We start from the raw sequence: 27785 nt of genomic DNA, 5'->3' as shown, positions 1-27785 counted from the left end.
GCCTGGTCGCGCGGCGATGACGTCTTAGGCATCGCGACGGATCGCTCCTCGGGTCTCTTTCTGCCTTCCCCTCTCCCGGGCCTGGATGCGGCCGGGCCCGGGCCGACTGCGGTTCGCCTCCTCCCGGGCCGGTCTCCCCGCGAGACCCAGGGGCCCCATGTGAGGAAGACGGAGGCGGGAAGATGACCTCGAGGAGGTGAGAAGCGGGGGGTGGGAGGGAGGCTCAGGCCCCGCCCCTTCGCCCTTTCGGGGGGGGAGGGGTGCCCAGCTGTTGCCATGGGGACGAGGGGGCGCGGGGGAGCCTTTCAGCTGCTGGGTCCAGAGGTGCGCGACTACAGTTCCCATCCTGCCCTACCAGAGGAGCTGCTTGGGCTCATTCACAAAGCAGCCGCCCAGTGCCATTAAAAGCCTTCGCCCTGGTCGCCAGGGAAAGCGATCACAGCTCCCATCCTCCCCAGCCAGCAGGTTCCAGGTTTCTCCCTCCCTTTCCTAGCCCTGCTGGCTCGGGAGAATGGGGGCTGTAGTACAAAAGCATAAGCTTGTGGTGGTGGGGGGGAGTCTGATATAGTCCTTATCTGTTGCCTTCAAGCCTGGAATGGGCTAGCGCTGACCCTGGCTGCTAAAACCTAATATTGGAGATTTTGAGCTAAAAGCAAAACAGAAGCTCTAGGCAGAAGGAGTATGATGCCCGCGGGGGGGGGGGAATGGGGGAAAGCAATGTCCTTTAGTTGTATGAGACTAGAACCAAGAAATGAGAAATAACTTTTCAGCAGTATTCCAATTATGATAATACCACACTTCTCAACCCAAAGTGATGAGCACCTTCTACTACATAAGTGAATACTGGTTAGGAGAAGAGTAACATAAATTTTCTTTTCAAAAATTTACGGTGAACTCACCTCTTCCATTAGTTCATTATGAGGCTTTCAGTAGAGTAATTGCAGGAGATTTTCCTTTATAAAATCCCATCCAGACTGTCAAAAATAGAATCCTTTTTTTCCTGGAAAAAGAGTTATTTCCTGCATTTTCTATACCTAATTATGCATTACCAGTATTACTAGCGTGGTGTTAAGAGTTATTCTGTTAGCATAGAGAGTGCCAGTCATGTTTTGGGATGAAATGTTTCAGTTCATCTGATTTGTGAATAGTTAATGCTGGATCCTGTTGTTTTTTAAAAAAAATCAATACCCTCCTGTACATTTTCTAAATGTCCAGTTATGGCTTTAGGAAGACCTACCTCTGCCATTCTTTTAAGAGCCACCCTTGAAACATTCTTAATCCTGCTCCAATCCCAGCATCGTCTTTCTCTCCCTGGGTTGAAAAAAAGAGTCCAGCCTGCCCCCAGCTTTAGAATTGGGTAGCCTGTCAGCCTGAAATGTGCACGTTCCATTTTGTGGGCTCTCTCTTGATCCTGTCTCCGGAACCACTTGGCATGACCGGCCGGCCTGCAGCTGACTTGAGACACCCCCGCTGGCTTCTATTTCCAACTGGTGACAAAATGCTGCTTCCCACTTGGTGACAAATATACCTGGAGCGCCAGGGAGCTTCGCCACCAACACTGCAAATAGAATCCCTGCCTTAGTCGGCAGTCCCCGGAAGTGCCCCTGAGCTCTGCTCTTTAGGGCCCCACCTTCACACTTCCGCAGTGGCTCTGGTTATCCTGCCGTCAAAAAACCACCCCCTTCAAAATTCTGAGCTGGTATTCCAAGGGCGATCCCGAAAGGCTTTTAATAAAAGTAGTCCTCAGTTTATCACCACAGTTGAGCCCAGATTTTCTGTTGTTAAGCAAGACATTACATTTTGCCCCATGTCACAATCTTTTTGCCCCAGTTGTTAACCAAATCTGCCTTCTCCTGCTGTCTTTGCTTGTCGGGAGCCGGCTAGGAAGATGGCAAATGGTGATCACATGGCCCATGGACCTGGCAACTGTCATATGCACATGCCAGTTGCCGAGTACCCGAATTTTGATCACCCTGGGGGTGTTGCCCAACACGCTCCTGTTCCTCTGCCTACTGTGTGTCTTTATGGAAAAATATAAATACGCCCATTACCAGTTCTAGTTAGCTCCCGAGGCCTTTGAGAAACTCAGGCTCTCATCCACAAGTGGGAAGTGCAGATTCAGCCAAAATATTGACTGAGCCAGATTTCTAAAAATAAGCCATACCGTGTTGATAGGAGAGGCGGTGAACGACAGGCTGAAGGTTCGGCCCCCCGGAGACCTTCAACCAGCAAGGTGCTGGCTTACTTGTCGAGAAGGGTGTGACTGTGGGTGGCTGGGTCTGCGAGGATATATGGAGCACGTTTGCACCGGAGGGAAAAGAGGGGCCACGCTCTGCTAAGTCAAACAGCCACAGCCCCTTCCTGCTCCTCCTGCTCCTCCTCCTCCTCCTCGCTCTTGAGCAAAACCCCAGAATCGGAGCTGATCAACTCAGGAGGAGAGCAGATTTCTTATCACAAGGCCACAATGAGGTTGTAGCTGCCTTCTCCGTTTCTCTTGCTGGTTGTGAGGGAGCAACTGGTGGTCTTAATCCACTACCCACGGACAAGGGGATGTCTCTGCATTTGGATTGTTTCATCCCACTTTAATCCTGGTTTCCAAGGGGCCGGTTCTGCCTTCCTTCCGGTTCTCCGTGGTGGCAGGACAGTGGCAGACCAGCTGCTCTGGATGCAAAAGATCTCGGGTCCAAATGAAATGGTCTGAATTCGCATGAGTCAGGGGCTTCATTGTTGCCGCTACCTATATAGTAGATATTTACTGTCCTTGTAGTAATCTTTTACGGGGAAGGTGTCTTGTTTTCTGCACTTTTTTATTTTTTTCTTCATGTCTTTTTACGTTTTATCTTTCTGTAAAAACTTTCAATCAAAACTGTGTATTTTTTTTAAAGAAAACCCTTTTCACTAATTAAAAATGGTCTTTCAATGCCCCCCCTTTTCTCTTTCCCCAGATGGTTTCACCCCAATATTACCGGAGTGGAAGCAGAGAACCTGCTCCTGACCAGAGGAGTTGATGGCAGCTTTTTGGCTCGGCCCAGTAAAAGCAACCCTGGGGACTTCACCCTTTCAGTCCGGTGAGTCCGCTGAGAGGGCCCTGTAGCCCTCTTTGAATTTCCTAAAGTTTAGTATAATTTTACTGAAAGGTTTAAAAAATGAAAGGAAATGGGTTAACTAGCTGAGTCTCTTTTCTCTGGAGGCTGCCTTAGAGCAAGTGCAAGCAGTAACAGAATAACATCCATCTTTGCTAGCTGCTCCTAGCTAAGACTTTCCTTCCCTCGGTCATGTCTCCCTCCCTCCCTCCCTCCCTTCCTTCTTTCCTTCCTTCCTTCCTTCCTTCCTTCCTTCCTTCCTTCCTTCCTTCCTTCCTTCCTTCCTTCCCTTCCTTCCCTCCCGATCCAAGAATGTTAAATAGGGAGGCAGAGGTTTGGAGTCAGCCCCACTCTCTGTCCCCAGGCGGCTACCACTCGAAGACAGTTTTCTGTTCATTGCCATCGGCTCTCTTTTCCTTTCTCTCTTCCTCTTGACTGTCTGGACCGGCCAGGCGCAATGGGGCGGTCACTCACATCAAGATCCAGAACACCGGCGACTACTATGACCTCTATGGGGGGGAGAAGTTTGCCACGTTGGCGGAGCTGGTCCAGTATTACATGGAACACCACGGACAGCTCAAGGAGAAGAACGGGGACGTGATCGAGTTGAAGTACCCCCTCAACTGTGCAGATCCCACTTCTGAAAGGTGAGCCTCAGGGCGAGGAAGCCGTGGGGGTGCAGAGCAGCACCCCTTGCCCCACTTGGGTAAGAGCTGCCTTAATACGAGCCACTTTTGAAAATCGGCACGTTTCCCTCTTAACCTGCTCTCGGCTTCTGCTGTCGCGAGAGGAGAGGGAACTTTCTCCATTTCAAAGCAGCCCTGAGGAAGCTTTCAGCGGCAGCTCTGATTTCTGGAGAGCCTCCCTCTGGCGCGAAGGGCCAGGGAAGCCGCTGGGGGCTCCCTGATGACTCTTTTGCTGCCTTCCCGAAGGTGGTTCCACGGCCATCTCTCTGGAAAGGAAGCGGAAAAGCTGCTGACAGAAAAAGGGAAGCACGGCAGCTTTTTAGTCCGCGAGAGCCAAAGCCATCCTGGAGACTTTGTGCTTTCTGTCCGGACCGGGGATGACAAAGGCGAGAGCAACGATGGGAAGTCCAAAGTCACGCACGTCATGATCCGTTGCCAGGTAACAGCGCGAGGATGGAGGTGAAATGAGGCCAGCGCGTGGTGGGGAGGTGGGCCGGAAGCCTTTGTGCTGGGCGTGTGTGGGAAAGGTGAGTGCCGGTTCTCTTGACGGCACGTCTTGCTTAGGAGGCCATTGCCTCAGGGAGACTGAAACTCACTAGCCCCCTGCCTGCCCCCCCCTCCTTAGGATATGAAGTATGATGTCGGAGGAGGGGAGAAGTTTGACTCCTTGACGGACCTCGTTGAGCATTACAAGAAGAACCCCATGGTGGAGACTCTGGGGACTGTCCTTCAGCTGAAGCAGGTGAGGAAGCCCGGCGGCGGTGGAGTTTTGCTCCTGCAACTCAAACACCAGGTTTAGTAGAACACCAGCTGCAGTCTCTGGAAACGGCCATAATGCCTGGGCACTTGTGCCTGTTTGCTTTTGGGTGCGGAGTTGCCCTTGCTTCTCCCTTTCCACCCCTGCCAAGCTGGCGAGAACTGCCTGGGGTTCACGGCTATCTGTCTTGTGCCAAGCCAGACCGGGGACAGGCTAACATGGCTGCATCCCTGTTGTAATTCCTGGGGGAGACCTTCCCCCTTTGCAGGCTGGATGATTCCCAGCCTTCCTGGAAAATTTGCAGCTTGACGTTGTTGCATTCGGAGGCTTTCGATCCCAGTCCATCCTCCAGCTGACCCTTGGCTGGACTCCATCCTTGGGGGCTGCTTGACCCGTCCTTTTGGTGGGTGGTGGAATCTGGCACTGAGATGCGGGAGGGAGGGGCTTCCCCAAGGAGGCAGGTCAGGCCTGAGTCCTTGGTTTACAGAGAGAGGACCAGAAGGGATCCTCCCGGAAGCTTCACAGGCGTCCATTTGGTAGCCGTGCAGAGTCTCCTCCTGTCTGCCGGTGAGCAGCAAGAAGGAACCTACTCTGAGCAATTCATTGTGTCATTCTTGATTCCTTGTGCCCGATGTGTGTGCATTATTTGACCCTTCCCTGTCTCTCCCTCTTCCCCCCCCAGCCTCTCAACACCACCCGCATCAACGCAGCTGAGATTGAGAGCCGAGTGCGAGAACTGAGCAAGTTGGCTGAAACTACTGACAAAGTGAAGCAAGGCTTTTGGGAAGAATTCGAGGTACTTTCGGGAGAGGATCTTTTCCGTCCTCACCCAGGAGCTGCTTGCTTGTCTTTCCTGGGATTGAGAAGTGTGAATGTCCTTATGGGACATTCTGGGGTGTGTGTGCAGGGTGGGACGCAACAAACCTCTAGATGCTTGGGGGGTTAACCGAATACGGATTTTCAAGAAAATCTTTGGAGCAGCATGTAAACCAAGATTTTTAAAAAAAAAGATAAAACCCTTTTGGTTGCACGGAAAGAGCCGGGCGTAAGTCTTCGACTCCCAGCGTTCCCCAGTTGAAAAACAGCTCCTAGTGGGTGGAGCTGGGTGCATCCATAGGAATTTGGCTGCTGGCAGTCTGTGACTGCGGGGAGGCTTTAATTGCTCGGAGGCAGAGTGAGCTGCCGTGGGGCAGAGAGGAAACTGGCAATGTTTTTTCTCTCCAGGACACAACTCCCGAATTTCAGGGTGGCCTCCCCGGATTCCCCCTGCTTTCCCCCCCCCCCCCCGCAGAGGGCAGAGCCCGCCTTTGCGTTATGCTGGGAGAGGAACACTAGGGGGAGCCCCAGGTCCACTTGGCCATCTTGCAAAGCTCACCTGTTTTAACCTGGCTGGCCGGGAGCGATAGGCATTGTAATCCAGATGGGGAGAGGCCTGTAAAGGGGGGGGGGGGGACGCCTTCTGTCTCTTCCCCTGCTTGAGGAGGGGGTCCAAAGACACTTCCTTGTTTTTCTAGACTCTCCAGCAGCAGGAATGTAAGCTCCTCTACAGCCGGAAAGAAGGGCAGCGACAGGAAAACAAGAACAAGAACCGATACAAAAACATTTTGCCTTGTGAGCACAGCTCTCTTTCCCCTTTCTGCCGGAGGTCGGCGGGAAGGGAGGGGGGGGGAGACCCAAGGAGACGTTTGGGGCAGGCAGTAAAGCTTTCCTTCCAACTGTTCTTCCCATTTTTAAAGGCTTAATATTTTTCTCGGCCTTTTTGCAAACAGCAGCGGGATATCCTGCTTCTGTGACTGCGTTGCTGGCATTTGAGCAGAAAACCCCTCAAACTGGGTCTCCTGGGGGGAGGAAGCCCAGGGAGCTTTCTGTAGCCTGCTGCTTGCAAACCCCCCCCCCTCGGTTGAAAGATGAAACGTTGCTGGAACCTTCGTCTTCCTGCAGCTGAATTCTCTCTTGGCGACGTGGAGTTCCTGGCCTCTGCTGTGGGGCCGGTGTGCTGGAGACCCCCAGGAGCCACGATACGTGCGCCAGGGGCCTGACTGAGCAAGGGGTGCAGGCAGCCGGTGGCTTGGTTTGCAAACGCTTGCAGGCTCCCTTTTAGCATCTGCAGTTAAAGCATCTCCGAGGACTCTTCGTTCCTGCAATCTTCCCGGCGACTGCCTGAATTGCTGCTGACAAGTCGGAGTTTGCGGTTGCTGCTTGACAAGAGTTCCCTGGATTAGGAGTGTGTCTTTTTTCTTGCTTTCCAGTTGACCACACCCGGGTCGTCCTTCACGACGGTGATCCAAACGAGCCGGTTTCGGATTACATCAATGCCAACATCATCATGGTAAGATGGCCGGCCTCTCTCGGCAGCCGCTCTCCTACCGAGGGAGTTTAGTGGGACGCCGCTTTCTTCTCGGGGACCGGGGGGGCGGAGGCTGAGTTCCCCCAAACAGACCAGGAGGGGCCCGGGAAGCGGCTCTCCCGAGGGTCCCGAGCGCCCTCTCCCTCCGCAGACCCGCCTGCCGACGCTCCCGTTGGTCCCCAGCCAGAATTTGAGAACAAGTGCAACAGCGCCAAGGCCAAGAAGAGCTACATCGCCACCCAGGGCTGCCTGCAGAACACGGTGAACGACTTCTGGCGGATGGTCTTCCAGGAGAATTCCCGGGTGATCGTCATGACCACCAAGGAAGTGGAGAGAGGAAAGGTGAGGCCGCTGGTGGGGATCCACCGATCTCCTGGGATCGAGGGGAGGGGAGAATGAGAGCTCAGCCAGCGAATTGAACTGAATACTTTAGTTTGCCAAGTGTGATTTGCACACAGAAGCGCTCAGCAACAGAATAACGATAATAACACCAACAGGAGAAACCCCTGTTGTGTTCCCAGGCCCCATTTCCTGGTTGCTGGTCGAGTATTTCAGCTGCTGCGTATGTCTGTCTTGGATTTTCTTTTATGGTTTTTTTTTAAAAAAATATTTTCCGAATTGTGAGCTGCCCAGAATCATTGACTGAGATGGGTTCTTATAGAAAGGTAAACGAATGAGAACTCAATGAAAGCCTGGAGCGCAAGTGTTCAGCCCCCCCACCTCCCCTGCAGGGTGCGGAGAAGCTCTGCTTTCTAAAGTAGCTAGTCCTCAGTCTTTGCCTTGGTTGTTCTCCCACTCTGCTGCTCTTCGGCCGGCCCTTACAGGCCGGGCCGTGTCAGGAAGGGAAGGTGGCAGCGGTGTGGCTGTCTCCGTGCGGGGTCCCACGGCTGAGCCTCCCCCCCCACTTGTTTCTAAATGAAGCCCAACTAGGAAAGAGAGTCAGGCAGGGGGGTGGATTTGGGGGAAACGGTGCCAGGGAGGGGCAGAGAGAGCAGAGTGGCATGAAGGTACCGGAGGCTCTTGGGGAGACGCTTGATAGCAGCATTGGGGGGCGGGGGGGGCTGATAGGATGCTTGGGGCCAGAACCCAGCGTGCTGAGTCATCTGTGTCTTGTCAGCCAGAGCGGGGACCATCTGGCCCTTGTAAATCTCCCTGGGCTCCCTTCCAAGAAGTGCTTTGCAGAACGTAGCTGGTCTACCCACACCCCGTGCAGACCGGCGGGCTCCTCTCTCTGCCAGGCAGCCACCCTGGGAAGCGAGGGGGCGATTTGGGGAAGAGGGGCTTCCCCAGCGGAATTTGCATAATGGGCGCAGGCCATGCCGGGTGCGGCAGGGGGAGAACAAGCTCCTGGATTGGCCAACGAAGAAACTCCAGTGTTGGAGCACCCACAGCTTCTGGAGGGAAGCCTTTCCACGGATGCCACTGATGGTTCCACAGCCCCCACCCCACGGGTCCTTCGTGTCATGGAGCCCTGCTACAATCTCACCCACCTAATCGCGGTCTCCTTCTTTGCCCTGCTTCCCTGGAGGTTGCTTGCCTAGCTGGTGGCAGCATTGCAAGTGGGCATTTCAGATCGCCCTCCGCCCCCCTCCCCCCACTTCAGCCATTCGAATTAGACCTGGGCTCCCATCAGCCTTTGCTCTCCCACCCCTCTTCCCGGTCTTCCAGAGCAAATGCGTGAAGTACTGGCCGGACGAGCATGCCCTGAAGGAATATGGCGTGATGCGTGTCCGGAATGTCAAAGAGAGCGCGGCTCACGACTACACGCTGCGAGAGCTCAAGCTCTCCAAAGTCGGGCAGGTACGTCTCTGGAAGGTGCCAAGGGAGCGGCGGTGGGGGGGGGACTGACCTGCTAGCCATGCCGGTAGGGCCCTAGAGAAGGATCGTGGGGTGGAAGGAGGACTCGGGGGGGAAACATCCTCGGCCTCGGGTCGCCGCCTGCTGTCCTTCCTCCCACACCGCTCTTGTGTTTTGTGCTGGGCCTGTGGGTCTCCCCCACTTCGGCTGATTTGGAAGGCGAAGGCAGCTCCTCAAACCATCTCTGGCGGACGGGGGGGCTCTCTTCCAGGGCAACACCGAGCGGACAGTGTGGCAGTATCACTTCCGGGCTTGGCCTGACCACGGGGTGCCCAGCGATCCTGGCGGCGTCCTGGATTTCCTAGAGGAGGTGCACCACAAGCAGGAGGGCATTGCCGATGCGGGTCCGGTCGTTGTCCACTGCAGGTATCCATAAAGTAGCATGGCTCAACCTCGGCCACTTTTAAGACCTGTGGACTTCCAACTCCCAGAATTCCCCAGCCAGGAGTTGAAGTCCACCCAGCTTCAAGCCGCCAAGGTTGAGAAACACTGCAGGGAAAACTGAAAGCCTCGCAGTGACGGGCAAGGTTGCTTAATCTGGGGAGGAGGAGGAGGAACAGGACTCGAACCCGTGTGATGGTTTCTCTCCCCCCACTCCACAGTGCCGGAATCGGTCGGACTGGGACCTTCATTGTGATCGATATTCTCATTGACATCATCCGTGAGAAAGGTGAGCCCCAACAGACCGACCGCTTCACCTCAAAGGCTGAGAAGACGGCCCCGGCCAGCGGTTGTGTGTGGAGTGCACACCTCGATTGCCAGGTGGTCTGGTCACCCCCAGCAGGCAAAGGTCTGCTGGGAGTTGTAGTCTCATAACAGGTGGAGTAGCTCAGGGGTGGTGGGTGTGGCGTACATCTTGCCCTGGGCACAGTCGGTGCTTCTGAGTCTCGGGCCTTGTTCATGGGGTGAGGTGGCCGTGCCAAGGGCATGATGGCTTGCTTGGAAACCACAATTCTAACCCAGCCCTGCGGTGCTTTTTCCAAAAGCCAACTGGACTTCCTTGGTTTTCTCCTCTGAGGACTGAAGCAGCTCCTTGGACGAGAAGCGAAAGGCTTTCTAACAAGAAAGTCCAGCTGCCTTTTGGGAGAAGCATGGCCTGGACGATTCTCCTTGGATGAATCCGTGTGGTTTGGGAACTTGAGTGACTGTGCCTTTCCCACCAGTGTCCTCCGAAGGGGGCCTTCCTCGTGCTCTCCAGCTGAGCCCTTCTGCCTCCCTGTCCCCTCCCCTCCAGGGGTGGACTGTGACATCGACGTCCCGAAGACCATCCAGATGGTGAGGTCCCAGCGGTCAGGGATGGTGCAGACCGAGGCCCAGTACCGGTTTATTTACATGGCAGTCCAGCATTACATCGAGACGTTGCAGCGCCGGATTGAGGAGGAGCAGGTACCACCAAAGGGGAAGATTCGTAGCTCAGGGTTTTGATGAGGGCTCCTGGGTGCCCTCTGAGCTTGGTGGTTTTCTTGCTGACGTTTCACGACCCATCTAGCTAACATCATCAGTGCTAGTCAAGCCTAGTGGCTAGCCCTGATGACCTTAGCTCGTTAGGAGAATGAAACATCTGCAGGAAAACCTCCCAGCTCAGAAAGCAGCAAGGGCCCCTCAGGGACGGGTAGCTCTGGCCTACCCAGCAGGAAAAGCGGTCCCTTTGGCTGTGGGGGTTTAAAGCTGGGCTTGAGAGTTGGCCAAGAATACTTGCCAGCTGGAGAAAGCAGAGAACAGCCTCCAGCGCGCCCCCCCCGGGTGTACTTGCTGCCTTCTCGTCTCTCAGTGGCCCATAGGAGAGACGGGAGGTTTCTTGCCCAGGGACTGCCCTGCTAAAGTGTCGGACTGGGGGCTGACCAAGATCTAGCCTGGGATAAACCGAACTCACCCATCAGAAGAAGCCACGGGGGGCTGTTTCCCCACCTCTGGACTCCTGAAGCGACCAAGCCCCTTGCGTTAGGTGGGTGGTGGAGAAGAGGTGGAATTGGGGGGGGGCTCTTTGAGAAGTGCCAAGAGCGCCTCGCTTGCTGGCAGGGAGGAGGCAGTGATTCTCCCCCTCCCTCACTTTCAGAAGAGCAAGCGGAAAGGACACGAGTACACCAACATCAAATACTCCTTGGCAGATCAGGCCAGTGGAGACCAAAGTCCTCTCCTGCCGTGTACTCCCACTCCGGCCTGCCCCGAGTGAGTAGTGGGCTCGCCGCCCGTCCCCTCTCGACTGCTCGAGCTCTCCCACGCCCAGGAATGACGCGGCCTGGGGCGTCGGGGGGGCTTCTTCTTACTCTGAGCTTCTCCTTAATACGCCGCACTTTCCAGGATGAGGGAGGACAACGCCGCACGCGTTTATGAGAACGTCGGTCTGATGCACCAGCAGAAAAGCTTCAGATGAGACGAGAGCGAGAGCTTCCTCGTGAGGAAGGTAAGTCTAGATGACGGGGCTCCCCTTAACCAGCCGGGTAGATCAGCAGCAAAGGGCGAGTCTGGGGGCCCAGGGGTGGTTTTCGTCATCTCCGATGAAAAGGATCCTAGGAAGAGAAAAATCTAATAAACCCAAGCTGCTAGTCCTCAGGAAAAGGCAATATTAGTCTGGTGGTCTTAAAGCCCCCGAATGGAGGTTTCCTGTCCAGTGTCGTGTTTCAGAGATCTCCTTAAGTTGCGGTGTGTGTGTGTGTGTGTGTGTGTGTGTGTGTGTGTGTGTATGTGTATGTGTGTGTTTCTAAAATTGGAGGGAGAGGAGATTTTACGAAGATTTCCACCATCTTTGTCATTTCCCTTTGGGCTTCTGCCCAGCATGGTCCTGGTTTTTTTATTATTATTTTTCCTTTATTTGCCATATTTAAGAACCCCCCCCCCCCGGCTCCCTCACAGCGTATGATACCCTAGTGTTCCTGAGACCTGAACTGGAGGCAGCAATGAAGGCAAAGGCCTGGGGAACGAGAGGCCCAGAGGTCCTCCACGGAGGCTGCTCGGTCTCTCCAGGCGTGGAAGGCAGGACGCAAAGTTGGGGTGCCTCTCCTCTAAAAGGCCCCTCTCTCCCTGTCCTTTTTGCAGAGTTGGCGTGCCGCTCTCTCTGTTTTTGCTAAGCAAGGAAGCGAGACCAGCGGGGTCCGTCCCACCAAGACGCTGCCGAAAGCCTCCTTTTTATTTATGACGTTTTAACCCTTCAGTAATAAGCGGAACTTAAGATCTCCTTTCAGAGAAACTCCTAATTCATTTTCTTAAAAAATGTCTCATTTTTACAACTGATTTTTTTGTTGTTGTGGTTGTCGTTGATGCCGTTTTCCTTCCTGAACGTATGATTTTATTTTATTTTAATTTTTTATTTGCCTCCAACGCAGACCAATACTTTGTTGTACTTGAACTTTTTTTTTTCCTCCCCTTTCTTTCTGTCCTGGACTTAGGAGGTTTTTTCGAACTGTTCCAAATTTGTGCGGGGTTTTTTTTTTTGAAAGTTATCTCTTTCCCTTAAAAAAAAAATAGAAAAATAAGTTGTGGGAAAACGGATACTTTGGGGAAGAAACCAATTATGTCAATCAGGAAGAATCCAGGGCTGTTTCCAAGCCAACTAACTCTCTGGAACGAGGTCTGGCTGTCCACAGATTTGATCAAGTTTCTAGTCCTCATAAAATTCCACGCTTGTCTTTTCCCCCCTTGTTTTTTTCTTTTTCCTTGAAACGATAAATTCTAGAACTTCCAATGATGCGTTTTTGCACCAGATTAAACCAGTTTGTTTAGAGTCAGCTGGCTCTTTGCTGTTGGGGAGAGTCGGGGGGGGGGGAGGGACTTAGGGATGGGGGTGGGTGGGATTTCAGCCCAGGGATATCCTGACCCCCTCCCCCGTCCCTCTTGGATGCTTAAAAGACCCAGGTCTCCCTCAAGAGGAAGAGGAAGAAGGACGAAGAGGATGATTTGGGGGGGGGAGAGATGTTGCCTGAATGGAGCTTCGGAACGACCCACCCTGGCTGCTTTTCCAGCTTCCACCACAGCTTCTTCGGAGGAGGAACAGGGGGGCCCCCTCCAGCTTTTGGAAGTGAAGTTAAGCTAGACCTCCTTCAATGCTCGGCCTTCTTTGGTGGGTCTTCTTTTGCCCACCCCCCCAGTTGATGTAGCAATGCCCAGCGTAGAGCCCACCTGCTTCTCCAGGGTGGAGGGCGGGGTGGGGAAGGGGATTTGCGGTGGGAGAAAACGTCCGGCAGCCTCTCTCGGCTGGCTGGGTTGGTGGGTTGTGTTGCGATGGCCAGAGCAGGAAGCCTTCCGGGTGCCTGGGTCGAGGGTCTGCAGAGGGGTCTCTGCGCCTGGGCGATCTGATCAGGAGGAATCTGGCTTCATTGGAGTTTAGGGCAGGGCTCTCCAACCGTGGCAACTTTCAGACTTGTGGACTTCAACTCCCAGAATTCCACGGCCAGCATGAATTCTGGGAGTTGAAGTCCTCAGGCTTTCAAAGTTGCCAGCGTTGGAGAGCCCTGGCTTATAGGCGATGCTCCCTTGCTCAGGAGCCTGTTTTAAAGGCAACGCTGCTTCAATCGGCTTCTGGGCTGGGCGGTCCTTGTGTTCACCACAATAACCCCAACCTCCCTTCAGCGCCCTGGGAAAAGCCCCAAAGGTCGTTTCTGTGCCTCTTCTTCCCATTTTATTCTTCCTCGCCGCCTCCTTTCCGAGCAGTGTATGAAGTATCCTACCCAGAGCGTTACGTAAAGTGTAAATTAGATGGAGGGGGGAAAAATACAACTCTTTCCTTGAAAAGGACTGCCTATAAAGGAAGTTGTTGATTTGTACACTGATCGAAGTCTGGGCTCCCACATTCAGGGAAAAGGGGGGGGGGATTCCCAGCTGATGTGAGGCCTGTTTGACTTGGTGTTTTGGCATAAGGAGTTGGTGGGCTCCCACCAGCTGTGGCCCCTGTGGGAGCTACTTTTCGACTCTGACTCCGTGGGCTGTTCCGGGACGGTTGGCGTGTGGCGTTCACAAGACCGATCACGTCCAGAAAATTGCTTAAGAGAAATGTCTGTTTGCAGACTCTGTTTATGGGTGCCGAGTGTAGCTACGTCGCTGGCTGTGCTGCGATTTTTTAAAAAAAATTGCTCCAATGCTTCTCAAGAGTAAAAAAAAACAACTGTAAAACACCAGAACTTAAATGAATGAATAAATGAATAAATAAATAAATAAATAAATACGTTTTCTTACCCCCTGTTTCCTGAATGCTTTTCTCCAACGGGGCTGGTCGTGATAATGCAGGGGGAAGACATAAATGATGCAAGGCTGGGCTGTTTGTCTTTTTCTGTAGCCCTGCTTTTCCCCACTGTCGGCTTTCGGTTCAAACAGAATTCAGCATCTTTGCACCAGAAACGGGAGGGGAGGCCAGAAAGCAAGGCCTTTCTGGAGAACATGATGAGAGAGGATCCAGGAGGCCCATTTGCTGAACTTTTCAATCGTGAGGACTGGACTATTGCAAATGTCAAGCAGTTTCATCTGATCCATATGTCTTTGGGGCCAAGGTTCTTAATTTTGTTCTTAATTTTTGGGAAGAACAGGTTGGACGAGGTTCTCAAAAATGCATTAGAACTCCCACGTCCAGAAGAATCACCAATCTGATTTCTCAGATAGAAAGAGAGATGCAAAGAAGCTGATGTTTTGGAGGCAATGGAGAGTATTGGGTTGTCAGAGCCCCTCAACCTCAGGATTCAACGGGCTGAGACACCCCCCCCCCCCAATTTGGTTCGTGGGCTCCTGGGGTACTTCTGACTCAAGTCCTTGAGCTGCTTTTCTTTGTGCTTTTAAGAGTTGCTCTAGTTCGGCAGAGTTTGTGCTTCCCTCCTCCCCTCACCCCGACCAACACATCCAAGCATCAGCGAGGACCAGCCATCTCACGGTTACCATGGCGATGCTCCTGTTTCTGCTCTGCCTCTCTTCCCCACCGTGACCCCCCCCCCCCCCGTTTCTCATCTAGGCTGCTTAACCTGGAACCGATGCCCCCCATTTATCTGGAAGAGGGCATCGAAAGCCCCGCTGTCCCTCAGGGTCTGCCCGCCCTCCACCCGGGCAGGGCAAGCAGAGCAGAACCCCGACGCCGGGCCTCCCTGGGTTGATGGCCATAAGTCTGCATCGTGGCAGCCTTCCACCGCTGCAGTCTTGCAGCAGTGAATGCATGTGCCTGGGCGTCGTCTTCACTCCCGGGCTCCTCCGTCAGCCCCGCTTATCAAGAAATTGCAAATTTGCTGGGATGCAGATCAGCCTCCCCCTCCCCCAACTCAAGCAGGAAGGAAACGGGGTTAGCAAAAAGACTGCATTTAATTAGCTAGCCGTCATTCTGCTGCTCACTCTGCCTCTCTCGCTTGGCCCTTGCCTTGAAGGCCTGGGGGCAGCTTGCCTACCCTCCTGTCCCCTGCGCTGGAATGGCCTTTCCTGCCTTTGCCCCTTCCGGTCCGTGCCCTACAAAGAGGGCATCAGCAGGGTAATCTCGGCTCCTGAAAGGCCTTTGAATCCCTTCCCTTTGCTGGCCTGGAGGGAGAAGGAAGGGGCGCCTCCTTAATTTACAACCCCCACCGGGGTCGGGGGGAGTCCACGACAGCTTCAGCTCGCCTCTGCCGATTTTGAAAGGCCCCGGATGCTTTCATTGCTGGGCTCCCAATTTTGGAAATCAATCTCAACTTCTTATCTTAGCGGATTGCAGGTTGCGTTATCTCAGCCACCCCCCAGCTGGAGACATCTTGGATTTGCTTTTGTTAAAGATGCCAACTAAAGCTCCAGAGTGATCCCGCTGGGCAGGTTGATGGGTGCTGAAGTCCCGCAGACGTAGAAGGCAGTGGAGCATCATGGCTTGACTCGAGACTCCCGATAGAAAACGATTCTTCATACAGATGTGTGACACTTGCTGCCTCCAGATGAGACTTTCTTTGATTTTTTTTTCTTAACAAAATAATGAGGTTGTTATTCTCCCCACCAACCAGGATAGCCACAAGATGCACTGACGATTGCTGGCATCTCCTCGGAGCAATGAAGCCTCAGATGGCATCTTGCTAACTTACTTTGAGTTATCCTAAGACCTCGGGAGGAAATTCTTGTCAAAAATCTGATCTTAAGCGAGTTTGCTTCCCTGCAGCAGAATCTTAAAATTCTTCTAGTGGATTCAGGGTACCTCGGGTGCTGCCACCCATCTGTCGTTGCTCATTTTCCTTTCTCCTTGCAAGGATGCTGCTTTTCAAAGGAGGAAGACGAGAGAGAGCTTCGGGCTTTGGGCTCTCGCACTGCCTGTTGTAAACAACAAAGCTGTTTAATTGGCTTTCCTAATTGCCTTCTTCCCATCTGCCTGGGAATTAACATATAAGCAAAACAGCCGGGGTATTATCAGAGGGGTCTGTGTTTCACCCAAAGAGAGAGGGGGTGATGGAGGGAGAGGAAGGACCCTCAAGTTTCCCCACCCCCCAAAACAGCATTTTCCTTGTGCAAATTCTCCACCATCCGAAGCTTCCTGTTCCCCCCTTTGGAGCAAGCTATTAAAATGCCAGCTGCCACAGAACAGAATGCCCTCTCCTTCCGTAACCTGCAACTCTTAGCAATGGGGGGGGGGGAATGCCACTCAATTGCAGGGCCCTGGGCCCAGCCCATCTCTCGATGCCCGAAGAGCTGGCTAAAATTGGCTTCTGGCTGTCTGATCATCCAGCCTGGAACTGGCCCGCTTGAGCAGCAGGAAGTCTCTGGAATTGGGGCAGGGGTTTTTGAAGTCACTCCCGGCATGGCCAGGGATCGAAACTCCCCCCTTGTGGGAGCCCTTAAAGGGCACTCAACCGTGCCCAGTTCAATGCCTGGAGCCAAGTTTTTTTTCCTGGCCTCCAGTCAGGTCCATTTTGGCCACCTCAGTTGCAACATGAGGGGGGGGGGCTTCTGACAGCCCTGCATGGGATCCTCTGCTTGCCAGGGAGAAAAGGCCGTTGTTAGCAGCCCCTCGGCTGTCTCAGCCTTTTCATTGGAAGAGTGGCCGGCTTTCCAATTAATTGCATCCCTTCTCTGAGGGAAGCTGCAATTGTTTTGCAAGGCCCGTGCAAAAAAGGGGGTGGTGGTCCACAGGGAAGGAAGCCAGCCGTTCATCAGGTGCTGGATGGGACCTTTTCAGAGGGCAGCTTCGTCTTCATTTTTGCTGGGTCATCTTCAGTCTTGGTGAGCTGCCAGGCTGCGCGTCGGTATCAGTCGGTCTCTGAACGGCTCTCGAAAGAAACGAAGCCATCGCCACTTCCCAGAGACCCGAGGGGAAGGAGAGGCGGCGTAATCCATCTTTCTCTTTAGAGGAGAAGGTAAAACGGCCCCCGAGATGTATCTGGAGGAACGTGCCTTAGGAAGAAGCCGCAGCCTCTCTCCCCTCTTCCGGAGGTAATTCGGGAAGGTAACTCAGCAGCGTTAGCAACAGATGCTCACAGATGCTCCAGCGAGGCATTTCACGGACGCAAAAATCAACAGGAATAATCTCTACAAGTCCAGCCTTTGCTCGCTCACCTGATAAAAATGCACGGCTCAGGCTTTATTTATTAAGAGGGGTCGGCTATAAATATCCTTGTTACCAATGTTTTTACCTTCGGCATGGTAGCACTTTATCTTCCCTCGCATCTATTGGTTCTGTTTCTTGGCAAATGAACCACACACACCCTGCCCTAATTCCCCTGCAGGCAGAGCCTCCTGTAGGCACAACACAGTGACATTCCGTGTTTTTCTTGCAGGGCTAATTAGCCTTTGGTTAATTAAAGCATACATTCTTCCTAATATTCTCTCTCTCTTAGAACATGCAGGAGGAGGCATGCAAACCCTGACCCCCTTTTAAAAGCAGAGGACAGGATGTTGCAGGAAGGTGTCTGTATCTGAAGGTTTTCCTCCCAGCCATCGGCCTCCTCCTCCTCCTCCCCAGGAAGCTAAGCAGGTCTTTGTGTGCACGGAGGCGGAATGGGGACACGGCTGAATTCCACTCTCTGGTTTCGCAGTCGTGCATGCCTGCTGAGGGCTGGATGCAGTTAAGTTGCGGGCAGAGGGAGGGTCACACCCTGGCTTTTCCTCCCCCCTCTTCCCATTTGGAGTTGCTAGAAACCCGCAGTCTTGGAATTCTGCCTGGATAGATAACTATTATTGTCATGGAACCTTGATTGAACAAACCTGCGGAGGGGAAGAGGGGACAATTATCCATCGCATCACACCTTACAGACCTTGTGGTGAATTATGTCAGCTGTAGGCTTGAAATTCCCATAGATTTTCTTTCCTTGTCAGGGATGTTTTGAATGCACTGGAACTTGCTGTGATTTGGGGGAAGGTTTCGAACAGAGCTGTGGCCCTTTGCAGACCGCTGAGGTGTAGCCTGTTAAACTGAAATTTTAGAGAGTTTGTGGCCTGAAAGGACAATCTAAGCCAGTTAGAATGGCTGGACTTGGGTGGCATATAAATTTAATAAATGATGACAGCTGCTGCTGTTCTTACAGGCAGTCCTCAACTTACAGAATTTTGTTGAGTGACCATTCAAAGTTACGACGGCACTGAAAAAAAAGAGACTTGGGACTGCTTTTCACACTTAACGACCATTGTAGCAGCCTCATGCTCACGTGATCAAAATTCAGCCACTTGGCAACTGACTCATATTTATGACGGTCGCCGTGTCCCCTGGCAATGTGATCCCCTTTTGTGGCCTTCCCACAAGCCGTGTCACTCACTTAACAACTGCAGCGATTCACTTAACAATTCTGGCAAGAAAAGTCACAAAACTCACTTAGCAAATGTCTCACTTAGCAACAGAAGTTTTGGGCTCAACTGAGGTCTTAGGTTGAGGACTACCTGTGTTATGTTGGGATCCAGAGATGCCGGGCCCTTCCGGCTGGTGGGACCGCTGTCCTCGGTGCTGAAACGAGGCTGGGCAATCTCTGCTTCTGCAAGTCATCCGCTGGCTTCAAACAGCTCGCTTTGAACTGATGCAAGCATGAAAAGAATAACAAAATAATAAAGTTGGAAGGGACCTTCGAGGTCTTCTAGTCCAACCCCCTGCTCAGGCAGGAAACCCTAGACCATTTCAGGATTGAGGAGGGTTTCTGCAAAAGGCATGTCCAAAAGGAAGAGGGGGGCGGGGAAAACTCTGCCCCTCGCCCTTAAACACCAGGAGGAGAGCTAGCCAATGCTGGCTGTTACGACTGCATCCTTGTCAGCGGAAAGAGGCTTATGGGTTTTGCGTTCGGCTGTTTTGTCTTCCTCCTATAGCCCTGATTTTGCCAGCTCTCTGGAGAAGCCCTTTTGAATACCTCTGGCTGGTTTATAACCGGCTTTAGAGGAGGAATCAAACAGAATTTTGCTTTTTCTCTCAGGATCGAACAGTCTACTTGAGTATCGATAGCGTTATATGTGCTTCGTATTTCAAAAGCTGCCCTGGGAATATATTATTGATGGGTGAGGTTTAAGTGTAATTCTCTTCTCAGTCTCCGTTGCCCTCACGTAGGCACACATATTTAGATTAAATTTGGGAGAGAGGATGGTCGCAAGCGCCAAAATCTTGGGAAGCCCTAAAGATTGTATCTTTCCAGTTAATGTTGAGGGGGACTTTTTTTTTAATCCCATTTATATCCCGCCCTTCTCCGAAGACTCAGGGCATGCTTACAATCTAAAGCACAAATCAATGTGCTTAGCAAAGACTTTGTCCTTCTTTCAATATAATTTACAAAAACAAAGATCTCCTTCTCCCTTTCATGGTCTAATTTAAACAGAAATGGCTCACGCTTTAAGTTTACACCTCTAGAGAGCTACAGGTTATGTTTAAATAAATGTCAAGACTTTTTTTTTAATTAAGAAAACCTTCCTTCCCATTCTGAGCAAAGCCTCCTTGAGGGATCGGGCATTTTGTACATTGTCTGGAAGGTCCCAGCTTCTCTGTTTCCCATCTGTCTAGACATTCAGCAAACGATGTTGGAGAATTAAATGTCGTGTGAAGCTACTAGTATGGGTGTGCTAAACCTGTCATTTCTGCAGCTGCATTGCACCCCCTCCTCCAAATAGGGGCTCCAAGCCTCGCCCACTGCTTGCCCAACTTCCTCTCCATGACTTAGATTTCACTACTCTGTGAATGGATGGCATTTGATGAGTTATTCCAGTTCCCCTCTGGCATTTCCCCCCCCCCAATTGTTAGTGTTTGACACACATTATTAATGGCATTCTGGAGGCTGGAAATAGCAGTGGGGCTGAAATAATTTGCTTAGCGTTACAATGGGAGTCAAGGGTGTCGATCAGAGCTGAAGGACAAGAAAATCTGCAGGGGTTGGGGGGAGTTAAAAAGAGGAGGAAGGACATTGGGCTGTAGTCGCCACAGCTGCTCAAGTTTCAAGCATGTTTTGAATGTCGCCCCTTACACACCTTGCAGAATTCCTTGGATGATCCCCTTCCACTTTCTCTCTTATCACCGAGATTGGTCAACTCGTGGTCTCTGGGTTGGAGAGGCCTCAGAGCCGGCTTTTCGGGCCACTTTTGCCCAAAGAGAGATGCCCTGCTGACCAGGAAGCAGGCAACCTTTAATCCTCCCTTGATTCATCCCCAAGGCCAGGGTGACGCTGCTGATTAAGAAGAAGAGCAGGCAAGAATCCTTCGAGGGACACCCCGTGCCTTTGACTGGACCGGAGACGTTTTGCTCCCGAAATGGGACTCTTGAGGGCAGGAAGGCACTGCCGGGGCCTTCCAGACACGGCGTTCTGGGGAAAAGGGTGTGGACCCACGGAGGATGCTGGCCGAATGCTGAAGCCCCAGGAGGGCTGGAGCAGCGCAGGCCTCGCTCTCTGCAGAGATGGACTTTGGAGGAACAGGAGAGGAGAAGGGAGCGAGGGAGAGAGGATAAGAGAAGGGATGAGAGAGAGAGGAGGGAGAAAAGTCCTGGCCTGAATTGGAGAGAGGATCCAACGCTCAGCTCCGACTTCAGCTTTTCGGTCTCGGCTCTGCTCTTTGCTCTGATGCCCCAAGCTGGAGCCAACACAGAGCTGAGATTCTCTCTCAGGTCTATCCTTGACCCCAGTTTCCCTTCCCACTTGGGGCCCCCGGCCTGGCCCAGATCTGCTTTCAACGTTTGGTCGCTGAAAAGCTGGCTTTGCCCCTGGTCTCCCTCTTCCCTCTGCATATGCTGGAGGAGGATGGTCCTCTCTCGTCATAAAGAGCCTTTTCCAAGGAGGCTGCCAGGGAGGGTCAGCCTCAGGCCGGCCCTCTCTGTGGAGGCCGGAGGGAGCAGGAGAGGATTGCCTGGTGGGTTTTAAGACCGAATGGGGAGCTTGCAGGCTGCCAGATCTCTTGTGGGAAAAGGGTGCTGGACATTGCCGTTCAAGGGTGCAAAGCACGCTGCCTGCCTGGGCATGCCGTGTGCTGTGCGTGACATCTTGTCTCCCTGGGTCCTGCCAACCTGCTCCTTTGGAAGGAGGAAACCGCCTCGTAGAATGTTATGCATCAAACCAGCTCAGGGCACGCAGGACCCTCGGGCTTCACAGGGCACGCTCACGGTCCAGTAATGCCACTGCAAACATGGTTGGATTGAGGTCAATCTCTGGATGTTCCCTCCTGCCGCCACCCCTCTTTGGCCCAAGCGCTTGGCTGTTCCATTCCAGCTCCCCTTCCCTCCCAGTCCGGCAGTTCTCGGGCAAAGCCATCGTGGTATTGATCTTCGGACCAGCAGCCTTGCGCATGCCAGCAGGGGAGGGGAGAGCTTCACTCCAGAGCTGCACCGCTGAAAGGCGTTGAGCGACAGAGACAGGCACGCATATGTGCTCCCTCCCTCCCTCCCTCCCTCCCTCCGTCACTCCTTGGCTGGGCATTCTCGTAGCTGGCTGGAAACACAGCAGAGAACCCGCGTGCATCCTCCTCCGTTCCTTTCGGGCTCTTTTGTTCCACAACAAGCAGCTTTGGTGGCAGTCTGGGGGAAATTCCTGTGGCTGAACTGCAGTGAGCGCTTTGCTTGCCTTCAGGTAAGGCTGCCTGTGGCGTGCGTGGCGCAAAACGCATCTCCCTGGGAGAGAGGTGGGCTGGCCTGGAGGGTCTTGCTTGGAAAGGATCCGTTCATGGGGGAGACCATGCTCAACATCCATACTCTGTTAAAAAGCCATCCCTGTTCTGCTTTTGCCCGGTCAGTCCTGCGGTCAGCACCGCCGGCTTTCCAGTGGACGTGGCGCACTCGAGCTGGGCGAAGTTGGGCATGTACTCCGGCTGATTGACTGGGTGGTTCCTTTGTCCTGGGTGCATCCGGGCCAACCTTGTGCCAGGGGGAGGAGAGTGCGGCGTTTTATGCGCAGAGAAACCCAGGTCCAAACTCGGAAGGGCTGCGAGGGGCAGGAGGGCCAGCTGAAATCCGGCCACTCCAGCAATGGCTGGGATCTGGGGTCAGGCAGTGGAAACAGAATCGGACTAGGTGAGCCAGGCTGCCCAAGTGGTGACTTCTGAAGCTGCTCTGCCTCCTCGTGTGGCACCCTGGAAGCAAAGCACATGGATTCTGGTGGGGCTGGCTTGGAAGAAAGCACAAAGTCCAACATGCTTTGAAATGAAGGGGGGGGTTTGCTCTGGGCTACTTCTGAGAATCCCTGCTGCCACGGAGAGGGGTCCACAGCCCTTGGGGGCCCCTTTGCTGCAGCCCTCCCCATCTGTGGCAGAGTGACAGGGCAGAGGGGGGCAGAGAGCCGTGTTCCCCTCTTTCTGTGGGCCCAGGAGAGTGGGGAGAGTGCTTCTCGACTGGGGTGTTGCAATGTGGGAGGTTCGAGGGCGCCTCCCAGGAGGAGAAGAGAAAGCGACGGGGTCTGTTTTGTATTCGGCGAGAGAGGTTGAACCTTCCAGATGGCTCCCGTTGGCCTCCCTAGAGATTTTTAGAGAGGACCTTGACTGTCCCCTCCCCAGGGTCCCTCTTCTTCTCTCCCCCACCCCCCCATGGACATCCCATGGGGAGAAGTGAACTTGGCGAGAGGGTGAAGGAGGCACCAGTTTGCAGGCATGAAAAATAGGAGCGCAAGGCAGGGAAAGTCCTCCAGTCCTACCCCACCATTTTCCTACATGTCAGGGATGCTGGGAGCAGAGAACTTAGAATTCCCGGCCAGCAGGAATGACATAGATTTGCTTCTTGTGCTAATGGACTGCCTGGGGTGGGAGGGGGTCCAGGCCAGCTCTGGGGGCTGCATGGCCTGTAAAGTCCTTTTTGGTTTTGATGCTGTTTAATGGGCAAGACTGGGCTGGGGCAACATTTTTCCAAACATTAGTGAGTGTTAGATGGCTTATACCTTGCAAAGGCCTCTGAACATGTACAGAGAGCTTCCTTCTTGGGCCTTTGTCTTATGCAGGTTTGCTCCTGAACACCTCACAACATGATTTCTCAACCTTGGCGACTTTAAGTGGTATGGACTTCAACTCCCAGAATTCCCCAGCCATCCATGCTGGCTGGGACATTCTGGGTGTTTGAAGTCCACACGTCTTAAAAGTGGCTAAGATTGAGAATACTGAATACCGTGGAGTCTGGCCATTTAAATCATCCTGTGGGCTGTGCTTATTCTCATTGGCATGTTTTCTCCATGTGCAATTTGAGGAGGGGGCAATGGGAACCCTTTGAACCACAGTTCCTAGCTGGCCCTGGGTGCCTCGCCCTGCACTGAGAGCCATTGAAGAAGCTTGCATCAACTTTTTAACGCCATCTATTGCACCCGTGTGCAGTTTGAACTCGGACAAACTCGGCCCTTTTCGGCAGAGGGAATGGAAAGTTGCCAGGTGCCAAAATTCTTTTTATTTTCCTTAAAAAAAAGAAGGGGGGGGGGAGTCTTGCAAAGATGTCTCTTAGCCAAGAACTGGGCTCAAATGAGCAGTGACATTTTCACTCCAGCTTGTTTCCTGAGGGTGGGTGAAACTGAGGAAGCTTGTTAGCTGGTGCTGGGCATCCCCCACCCTGTCAAGATCTCTCCCCCCCCACCCGGCCAGGCCCCCTAAGTCTCCCAAGGGGCTTTTTTTCCTGGAGGCTAATCTTGAAAATGTCTCAAGTCTTTAATGGTTGTGTAATGGATGTTTCCATCAGTAAAATCCTCTTTGTTTCCTGAGCTTGAGAGAGGAAGGAAAGGCTATTTATTTTCCACTGAGATGCCAGCAGAGTCCATCACAACGATCCCCATTTTACAGATGGGGCAACTGAGGCTAAGTGAAGGGCGGTAGGATGGATCCACAGGGCAGTCCATGCTTTTCTGGACCAAGACAAGCTCAACTCATCCCATGTTTTCTCTGGCTTGACCGGAAGAACAGAGAATGTCAGCGGTTGCTGAATTAAACCCTTCCCCCTTTGGTGAGACCACCGGCGTTCAGCCCCATTTGGGGAAGCCCTTCGCTGTTTTTATCTTAGCTGCTTTTGAGATAATTCTGCTCTAGCACCTGAAGTTTCCATTAACTTGCTTAACTTTTCGGAGCTGTCTTCCACAAGTAAATCTCTCCTTTAGATTAAGGGCAAGCTTGCATGTCCTCATGCAAGAATGGAGTCACCCTCCATCTTAGCGTGTCCCACAGCTGACATTTGAACCCTGGACTCTGCGCTTGACCGCTGGATTGCAGGGGCAGCTGTCTGAAGCAGGTCCGGAGTCAGAGGAAGTGTGGATTGTCACTTGGGGATATCTACCCCAGCTTCCCTGTCACGAAAAATGGAAACTTGGTGGGGAGAGAAGCAGTGGACAGAACTGGAGGATTCAAAATGTGACCCGGGGCCACTGGGAGTTGCTCTTCCTCTGGCTGAGAACAAGGCACCCTTTTCCGTGGCTGAATTCAGGGAGATTTGTCTGCTGCTGTTTCCTGCAAAATACACCACAACCCCCAAGCTCTGCAAAGGAGCAAAGTGTGTGTCTGGATTTCCCCCCTTGATGCTGGAGCATCAGTTCGAAAGCAGATTCTGATGCTCGGCTTGCTTCCATTTCTTAAAACCCCCCATTGCACCGAGAAGGTGTGTGGAGCAAAGCCAAAAATAAACTCCCAGGACTCGAACTGAAAAATGTAGACAGGACAGGAGAAGAAAGACCGCAGCACCGAAGCCTCTTCTGCTCCGAAAACCAAGAGATGAAGGGTCTCTAACTGAATGAGAGGAAGAATCCCCCCCACCCCTATTTCTGCAGGCTGAGCAAGCCGAAGTATAAAAGTAGAACTCTGGCCTGACTGGGGAAGCCCAGCTGTTTCCTCCCAGGGTGCTTGTGATCTGGGAGGAGGTTTGCTTCGGGAGGAGAGAGATCCAGGCGTGAGTGCAGAATTGGTGCAGAGGAAGCTGCAAGGGGTGGGGAGGGGGGAGAGGAAACACCACACAAACAGGTGGCCTCTTTTCAGCCAACTGCAAAATCTCGCCCGGGGCTATTAAACATCCCGGTTGGAATTTGAAAAAGGCATTTGTGGCTGTCAGCAAGTTTATTGTTTCTGACAGCCTCTCCATCAGCGTGGTGGTGGTGGAGCTGGTGGATCTTCCCCGGAGGGGTGGTTGCCATGGTGAGGCTGCTGGGAGGGCCCTTCCCCACGGGAAATGCAGAGGAGCTGGCAAGGGGCGAAGAAGGCCCAGCACCAAGAGGCCTGGAACAAGGAACTGAAGAGACGGAGTAGCCACTTGGCCAGCTTCTGCTGCAGGAACCTGAATCCAGGGCCAAACGTGTCATCGGCAAGTTTGGGGAAAGAGGAAGGGGGCCTCTCTGCTCCCACCTGCCTGTCCTTTGTAAGAAGGCCCCTTCAGGCCAGTTCAGCCCCCACCCCACCCACCCCGACTGGGCAAGCTCCTGTTACGAAGCCAGTTTGCTTGGTAGATATACAGGCTGGCACCCCCAACTCCTTTCCCAACCCTGGTCTTTGTGCTCTGGGGCAGACGCCTCCCTGCCTAGGAAAAGAAGCAGCCTTGGAGGTGATGGCGGTTGGGAAGGGCTATCCCTTGTCTTGGCCAGATAAGACTGTCGAGAGCCGCTCAAACTACTGCAGCCAGGGCAGAGGAGAAAAGGCCAGGTAAAGCATGAGGCTCTCCTAGATGAATGTGGAGCCGGCCTTGCTTCGCATGAGGCAGCTTGGGAGACCACATCTGGAAAGAGAGCCATTGCTCAGAGGAGCCTCCGTGTCCAGGGCTGAAGCATCCAGACTGGAGACAAGATATTGCAGAAGACCTCTCTCCTCTTTGTGGGCTTCCTGGAAGCCTGCTGGAGGGCAAGGTGACCCTGTTGTCTTGCCCTCCACGGCTCCCTTCATTCAAGGTTGAAACACGCATCTCTCCAGCCGACCTCAAAATGCCACAAGAAGATCTGCAACCTAATCGGGACGAGGCCTTCAAAGGTGAACCCGCCAGCCCTAAGCAGACCTTGAAAGTTTAAGAATATCGTGGATCGATTTTCACCAGGTGGAGCAGATGCTGAGAGTTCAGCAGGGTGCCAAAAAGAGTAACCCTGAAGGGGGGCTTGAAACGTAGCCCACCCTGGGTGAGGATTTTTTCTTTCTCCCGTTTGACTGCAACGTCTCCCCCTCACCAGACGGGGAAAGGTGGCCTTATGTTTTTTTTAACACCTTCCCTCACATCCCCCACCCCAATTTTTGAATCACCGCCATCCATAATCGCATTCCCCATCCAGGAGGCGAATGATCTGCAGCTGCTGAAGGGAGGCACAATTTTACGCAACCGCGAAGCAACAACTCGGGACGTCTTCGCGGGCCTCACAATGAATGGCAGGGATGGTTTTCAGGGAGCCTGGGCTGGACGTGGGGGCTGCCCTCCGTGGAGGGATGATCTTGGGAGATTGATGGTCTGGCCCAGCCTTGCCACGTGCTGCAGGCCTGCCAGGCAGGATAATAGCTCAGAGAGAGAGGCTGCAGGAGAGCTGAGTCGGGTGCAGATTGTGCCTTCCTCCCTTCCTGCAGGCAGCTTATCCTCTGGCCACGCGAAGATGCTGCTGTGCCCGGCTGAAGTTTTCTGCTCTTTGCAGCAAAGCCGCCTCATGTGCCACGTTGCCTTGCTGACCGCCTGCAAAGACAGCTGAGGCCGGCCCCGTGAATCGGTCATCAGGGCTGCTGCTGCTGCCGCTGCCAGGGCCTGGTTTTTTCCAGATGTTTTCTCGGCCAGTTTTGTTCTTGGATCCACAACGTTGTCCACCTTTGCCTCGGCCACTTGTTAGGTCTGCTGCTGTGCAAGCTTACGCTGCCTCAGAATAACACAGCAGGAAAGGGCCTTGGAGGTCTTCTAGTCAATCCCCTCTTTGTCACTGGGCCAAGTTGACCTGGCAAGACAGTTCCAGAGTCAACAGCAATGGGGATGCGAACTTGGGAGCCTCTGCTGAGCTCTCCTTCTCTTCCCTTCTCACAGGCGGAAGAGAACATCCTTCTTGCCAAACCTCCTTCCTTCCTTGGCAATTCCTAGGGTGCTCAACTTCATTTCCGGTTAGGGAAGGTCGAAAAGGCTCAGGGCTCACCCCCTTTTCTCTGTGAGGCTCTAGCTCTTTGCAAGAGGATATGGGGTGGCTGTTGGGGTGCAGAGCTGGCATCCAGCCTGTGCGTCAGTCACAAGGGCCCTTCCCCCCCGTCCTCCCATTTCCTCCACTCCAAATGGCTGCAGCGCTCCCAATCCTCCTCCGTCACCAAAGGTGGAGTTGGGTGACATAGGGAGATCTGGGATTTTGCTGCTGGGCAGAGCCCAGGATCCAACTATCCTTCTGGGCCTTCAGTTTGTCTACCCAGGGACTTTCGGAGCCACTGTTTCCCTCACAAATTCCAGCGGAAGGGATGAGTTGGCTCATGCCGTCTCTGCATCACAGGCTTTGCAGGGCGCTGCAATGGCCGGCTGCTTTTCGGACTCTGACTTTGCGGAGATTCAGCCAGCCTTGAATCTGAAGAATGGGATCTTTGGGCCCCCCCAAAATGCAGCAGGAAGACAAGCGAGATCTTCGTGGGGGGGGGAATGATCAGAGATCTGCTCTGCAGTGGGGAAAGGAGACATTTTCCTACTGCAGAGCCTGCAACAAACTCAGGGGGTGTGTGGACCTTCCTGAAGGGGAGGTGATGCTCTTCCAGTGCTTCCAGGCCTGACCTGCTGGTTACATGGTTCTCCCACAACACCTACAAACACACTC

General features: G+C 53.2%; 1 protein-coding gene across 2 annotated transcripts; it reads left to right on the top strand.

Annotated features, from left to right (window-relative positions):
- Positions 1–15: 15 nt before the first annotated feature.
- PTPN11 (protein tyrosine phosphatase non-receptor type 11) lies at positions 16–12451 on the top strand. Of its 2 annotated transcripts, XM_083373692.1 has the most exons (16): positions 16–196; positions 2946–3068; positions 3536–3730; positions 4016–4208; positions 4395–4511; positions 5209–5322; positions 6041–6137; positions 6776–6855; positions 7057–7215; positions 8542–8673; positions 8942–9096; positions 9333–9400; positions 9965–10116; positions 10787–10899; positions 11032–11134; positions 11767–12451. In XM_083373692.1, the coding sequence occupies exons 1-15, from the start codon at positions 183–185 to the stop codon at positions 11102–11104; spliced, it is 1785 nt and encodes a 594-aa protein (XP_083229818.1). In that variant the 5' UTR covers positions 16–182; the 3' UTR covers positions 11105–11134; positions 11767–12451. The 2 variants fall into 2 exon arrangements, with proteins under 2 accessions (XP_083229818.1, XP_083229817.1); XM_083373691.1 differs by lacking the exon at positions 16–196 and having other exon boundaries at positions 2525–3068.
- Positions 12452–27785: the final 15334 nt, after the last annotated feature.

Source organism: Vipera ursinii, assembly GCF_947247035.1.
Source record: "Vipera ursinii genome assembly, chromosome: 14".
Lineage (NCBI taxonomy): Eukaryota > Metazoa > Chordata > Lepidosauria > Squamata > Viperidae > Vipera > Vipera ursinii.
Note: the sequence above shows the minus strand (reverse complement) of the source record. Positions and strands in the feature narration are given on the sequence as shown.